The sequence below is a fragment of the Phragmites australis genome, chromosome 8 (genome assembly GCF_958298935.1).
Source record: "Phragmites australis chromosome 8, lpPhrAust1.1, whole genome shotgun sequence".
Lineage (NCBI taxonomy): Eukaryota > Viridiplantae > Streptophyta > Magnoliopsida > Poales > Poaceae > Phragmites > Phragmites australis.
The window spans coordinates 5,902,984-5,908,983 of record NC_084928.1 but is presented as its reverse complement, the minus strand read 5'-3'; the positions used below and the strand labels follow the sequence as shown (position 1 = coordinate 5,908,983).

The 6,000-nt window shown below is 43.9% G+C and overlaps 1 protein-coding gene across 1 annotated transcript; it reads left to right on the top strand.

Moving 5' to 3' along the window:
• Positions 1–4,166: 4,166 nt before the first annotated feature.
• LOC133925800 (uncharacterized) lies at positions 4,167–5,012 on the top strand. Its single transcript, XM_062371550.1, has one exon. The coding sequence runs from the start codon at positions 4,272–4,274 to the stop codon at positions 4,566–4,568; it is 297 nt and encodes a 98-aa protein (XP_062227534.1). The 5' UTR covers positions 4,167–4,271; the 3' UTR covers positions 4,569–5,012.
• The last annotated feature ends 988 nt before the right edge of the window (positions 5,013–6,000 follow it).

Sequence of the window (6,000 nt, the reverse complement as noted above, 5' to 3'; positions counted from 1 at the left end):
TTTCACTACCTCTCGCAAGTCGTAAGGTCTCTCAGCACCGACGAGTAGAAGTAGGCCTAGCCTAAAAATTGAGCGAGTATAACAGTGACCATATCTTTGCAACTTCAAAAAAAAGCCTAAATCCACTGAAGTCCACTGGAAATAAGAATTTGAGCGGAGCATCTCTCCTGCGTTCGCCCCTGCCGATGAGCCCTTCCTCTTCTTCGCCTCCTCATCGTCATTGGCCCCATTGCCGATGGCAGTTTGCCTCGAGATCTGGAAGTGTGGAGGCGCGATTTGTGGCCGCTGTCGATGGGCTCGTTTCTTTCTTCCTTAGGGCCTACGCCAGCCATGCTGATCTTCGTATGGGTACATAGCTGCATGCTTTGCTTGCTAAATCTGGGATCCATGCAGATCTCACAACAGTAGGGTGAAAACGGATCGAATACGTATGGAATCGAATTCGGATAGTACGATTTACCATATTTTAATCCGAATATGAATACGGATCCGGATACTCTCGGATGCGAATACAAAATGGATAGTCCGAATTTGAATTCGCATTCGGATATCTACTCAATCTTTGAAATTCATGTCTGGAATTTAAATTTTTGATAAAATTTGAATGAAATTTGGTAAAACTTGACTAAAATCTATTCTATTTTGATTTGTATAGAATTTTAGAAATTTGGTTCAAAATTCATGTCGAAAATTTAATCTTTTGGCCAAATTTGACTGGAATTTGATAAAATTTGACTGAAATTTGATCAAATATGACTGAAATTTGTTCCAATTTGATTGGACCGGAATTTTGCTTACCTCTAAAATTTCTAAAACTTTAGCAAAATTTGGTTCCCTGGTTGGCGGATACGGATACGAATCGGATATATCTCGAATTCGGATATCCACATTTGAATCTAAATCTTGAAAACAAATTCGGATGTATCTATTTTAGTATCCATTTCAGAAACGAATACGAATACGGATATCCATATTCGTGTTTTAACGGATACGGATATCGGATAATTCGGATAGATAGCCATCCATTTCCAGCCTTACACAGCAGGGAACTCGCTTCTCTCGTACGCCAAGGCTGGCTTGATTGGTGAAGCAACGATGCTCTTTGATGAAATGGCTCAGGGATACAATCTCTTACGGTGTGCTTTTATTAGGGTATGTGCAGAATGGCAATGCAGAGAAAGCAGGTTCGGATTTGGATCTAACTTCTGGTTTCGTGGTGGGTGGCTTTTTGTTTCACTCGGGTCCAACATGACCATTGACATCCCTATTGCAGCCCCATCAATCAATGTATTGTTTCAGTACTGGCTAGCATTGAGATGACGTGGAGAATCAACTGTACTTTAGAACATGTGAATTCTTTCGAAGCATTCTTGCTGAATATTATGCTTTACAGAGAAGCTGAATGATGAACTTTTAGACTTGCTGACTTGAGCATTGTTTTTGCACCTTACTTCGAGGAAATGAAAAAAAAAAGCATCCTGCTTTAATTTCCCCCATGTTCTAAGACAAATCGAATACAAACTTTGGCATACTGGCTAGCTTTGGCACCTGATGTGTCCTCCTTTTGAATTGGAGGCGAAGTAGCTTGTCCCCAACTCATCAACTTCATTTTGTGGAGGCTACATTTTTAATTTTATTTTACATTACAAGTTCTCACGTTTGCCATACCCTTTTTTCTATGTGAGAACAGAGAAACAGTAATTTCCTTTCTACCGTGAAAAATGTAGGGAAATAACAGCTGCTACATTGCTGCATCTGCTTTAACATTATTCTCCTACATACCCTAAGCAACCTGGTGATGTGCTCTTCGCCCATAAACCACTGACTTGCAGAGCAAATGTTACAGGGTGGGTGGTCCACGAATACCCCTGAAAGTCTACCAGAAGAACCTGATTCTTCATTAATCAATGAAGTTCTCTGCGTCTTTGGAACAAAGAATCTTGAAGACTTAGAAGCTTTTGTAGGATTAGTTCCAGTACTTTTCTTAAACAATTCCCAACCTTTTTCGTCAAATACCGTAAGATTTTGCCCTGCAACGACACGTACATAAGGAAAAAGCAAAAGGAGATTATAGAGAGACCAAAGTGATCACGATAAGCATGCATTATTTCTCTCAGGGAGAACCTGATGGCCAAATGGACACTCAAGATTGTAAGGTTCAAGTTTTGTTTGCAGCCACAACTCACAAAACTGTGTTCGAAGTTTGCCAAAAAAAGGAGTCCTTTGTAAAGTTCAATATAAACCAAACAAATTCTAAATCGCACTACAAAATAAAGAAAAAGATGAAATAGATCGATCAATGAACAATGTACATATCTCTCATGGTAAATAAGATGTCAAATAGGCACCCAAGATTGTGCTCGCGGTAAAAGGAAATTTGAAGCAGGCAATCTTGAATAGCACACGATTATTCACATTGCTCCTTCCTTTTGCCCTTTTAATTCCTGTATATATTGCGGCTTGGAATTCAATAAAATTTTTCCGTATGTTTGAAAAATCAGAGAGTCCCAAATATTATATGGAAGCATCTTTATGGAAAATGCTTCGCGTACAACTATTTGAGTACAACTCAAGTACTACCATGGGTTTAATGTATTTATTAACTTCCATTCACGTGATTTCACCGCTTCATTCTGAGTTGTACTTAAGTCGTAAGAAAATGGTTTTATGTATAGCAGTGCTCATATTTTAACAATGGGAAATACTTCGCATATAACCATTTGAATAAAACTCGAGCACAACCATGCAATTAAATAATCTGATGCATTTATGTTGGATACTCCTATTTTGCAAAGTCGGATACGAACCATACAACCCCCAAATCGTGCAACTTGCTACAATTATATTCCGTATGTTTTTGTGGATTCTTGAAACTTGATCATTCAACCTCTTTGCAGCATACATCTTTTAGACTCTCTCTCTATATATATACATATTGTATATCTAATATGTATCTAAACGTACTGTAGTTTACTGTTGCACCACCTCCTAGTTACCGTGCCAAAAATAGTATAGTTGCGATCTATAAGATATGTCAGTTACTACAAATATATGTGGTTATAACTCGGTATCATCTCTAATCATAATTATGTACTTTTTGCCATGTGATTGTAACTTATTCATCTTTACGCACATCATCGGTTACGATCCCAAAAGCAGTATAATTGCGATCCACAAGATAGGTTAGTTACTACAAACATATATAGTCGTAACTCAATACCTTCTCCGGTCGTAACTCGACATCTTCTTTGGTCGTAATTATGTACTTTTTGTCATGTGATCTAACTTGTTCATCTCTACGTACACCCCCAGTTATGATCTCAAAAGCAATATAGTTATGATCCACAAGATAAGTTTACTATAAATGCAATATCATGTTGTAATTGTATAATAATTCTAAAACTTTATCAAAATATAGCCTTTATGATCCCCTCCGCTTCGGTCATTGCAAACCAAAGGAGTGAAGCTTCCATGACGCCTGAGGCTTCGTCTGCGTAGCCGAGCCTCGCGGCCTCCCGCCCGGTTCACTGCATCATCAAGCTAGGTGCTCTCTGGCGCCCTCCGCCACGACATGCTTCCTTTTCCTTGCGTGTCTATGTAGCCCTGTACGCCTCTCTGGTATTGGTTGATTTGAGAAGCTATGTGGGGTGGTGCAGGTGCAGTGACGATCACAAACAAGGGCGAGTTGGAGAGCATCAACGAGAGGAGCCTACGGTCGACGTGCGCGCAGCTAATGCAGGCCATGTCCAATGCCGATGGTGTTGGTATGGAGAAGGCTCTAGGTATGGATTGGAGCAGGAATCGATCGGTTGCAATGGCACAGCGCAAGTCTGTTCTGCGCTTAGATGCAAAATAGACTTATCGTGTATATATATAGAGAGGGGGGAGGGATAGTACCTCATGAAAAATGAGCCTTTCAAGCAACACCACTGATTATTCCCCTAAAAAGTGCCCAAAGGCAAGGACCAAGCCACTACTGATCGATCCATTACTCGTCAATTTCGGCTATCAATCTACCCAAATTTCAACGCGCCCAGCCAGACGCGGGTGCGTGGAAAACGTGCATGAACCGTGCCGTGAAACCCCAGCGCCGTGCGCCCGTGCCTATCCTCCTGACCTGTATATATAGGAGCTGTGCGCAGCTGCTTGCTTGCCACTCAGCAGCACACTCAGTCACTTCTCATTTGCACCCGCCACCGAAGCCAAGCGAAGCAACCTCATTAACCAAAGGCGGTAGAGCCAAGCTGCAGCGGCGACGCCGGCGAGGGCCGATGGCGTTCATGAGGTACCGCGCGCTGCCGCAGGGAGAGGTGACGGTGGATGAGTTCCGCGCGTGGCTGTCGCAGTTCGACGCCGACCGCGACGGGCGGATCAGCCAAGGGGAGCTGCAGAGCGCGCTGCGGAGCCTGCACCTGTGGTTCGCGTGGTGGAAGGCGCGGGAAGGGGTGCGCGCGGCCGACGTCAACCGCGACGGCGCCGTGGACGGGGACGAGGAGGTCGCGCGGCTCTTCGCCTTCGCGCAGAGGCACATCCACGTCAAGATCACCCAGCTGGGGTCCTACTACTGATCAGCTCCGATCCGCGGATGTGAACCTGTGCTGTAGCCTGTAGTCTGTATTTGTAAGTGGATGTTTGTTGTTACTTGTAAATTGGTGTCATGGTGAGCGGATGCTTGTGTTTTTGCGATATATTGTGGCAACTTTGCGGACGGTTCAGAAGAATACTGTTAGGTACGCAGCAGATGTAGTGGAGGAAGGAATCGGAGAAGAGAGAACTGGGCAGGAATTGGATTGGGATTAGCTCAAGAGGTCCAAAGCTTAGATGTTCCAAGTTCATGCCGTTCAGCATGTTTCTTCTTGTCTCTAGTCAGATTTTTTTTGCCTATTTAAACCATCTCCAGCAGCTACCTCAAATTTTCATCCTCAAAAATACTATTACAGTATCCTCTATCACTATTACAGCATCCCTTATTTTTTCATGTCCAGCAGCTACCCCATTTCCTACCTTCTACTCCTCTTTTTCTCTCTCCAGACCCGCTGTCAGCCTCTGTGAACAGTGTTGCTACATGGGGTTGGCCTTATACTGCTATCCTATCTCTCCATGGGGCAGGTCCAGACACGACCCATGCCCTTACATCCATTCTGGCCCATTGACTCGGGTGCTTAGCTAGTGAGCGCGCGAATTGCGTCGCCTCTTCCTGCCAGTGCCGACGGCGTCAACGCTCGTGGCTGTAGGCGATGAAAGAGTGCTGATAATCCCCTCTCCTCTCCTTAGAAACCTACTTGCCCCCAAGCAAGTACGAATGGGAACTTCTGTTTGAGAGCTTCCGGGTCTTCCCAGGTGGCTAGGGTGTCATCCAATCCGGACCAACAGATCTTGACTTGAGCACTGATGTGCTGCTACGCATGATCATCCGACGCTGCAAGACCTGTAAAGGAATCTACATGGCAGAAACATCAAATGGTAATGACGATGATACCTGATGTTTGTAGCTGATTGCCTATTTCAATTGGGAAACATGGAACATCAGGTGAATATTACTAGATGCAGGCAAGTCAAAACAATATGCCATAGACCTAATCTGAGCTGAGATGCGGAAGGGGCCAAAAAACTTGAATGCAAGTTTGGAACTAGAGCGAGTGGTGATGGACGTCTGGACATAGGGCCGGAGTTTCAAATAGACCCAATCCCCCACCGTGAACACTTGCTCGGAGTGTCTCTTGTCAGCTTGGAGTTTCATGCGTTGCTGAGCGCGAAGAAGTTGATGTCGGATCAACTTATGCATAAGTTCTCATTGTCATCCATGATTCCAAGTCGCTGACAGAGCACGGCTGCGACGGATCAACACCAAATTGCCACAGCGGGTGACCATACAATACTTCAAATGGAGAACGGCCCAAGGAAGAGTAAGTACTTGTATTATACCATAATTCAGCATGTGCAAGCCATTTTCGTCATTGTTTGGGACAAGCATAAAACAAAGCATCATAAAAAAGTCTC

Bases quoted from the DNA above. Each gene is read 5' to 3' on its own strand.
- LOC133925800 (XM_062371550.1), top strand. From the start codon at position 4,272: ATGGCGTTCATGAGGTACCGCGCGCTGCCGCAGGGAGAGGTGACGGTG.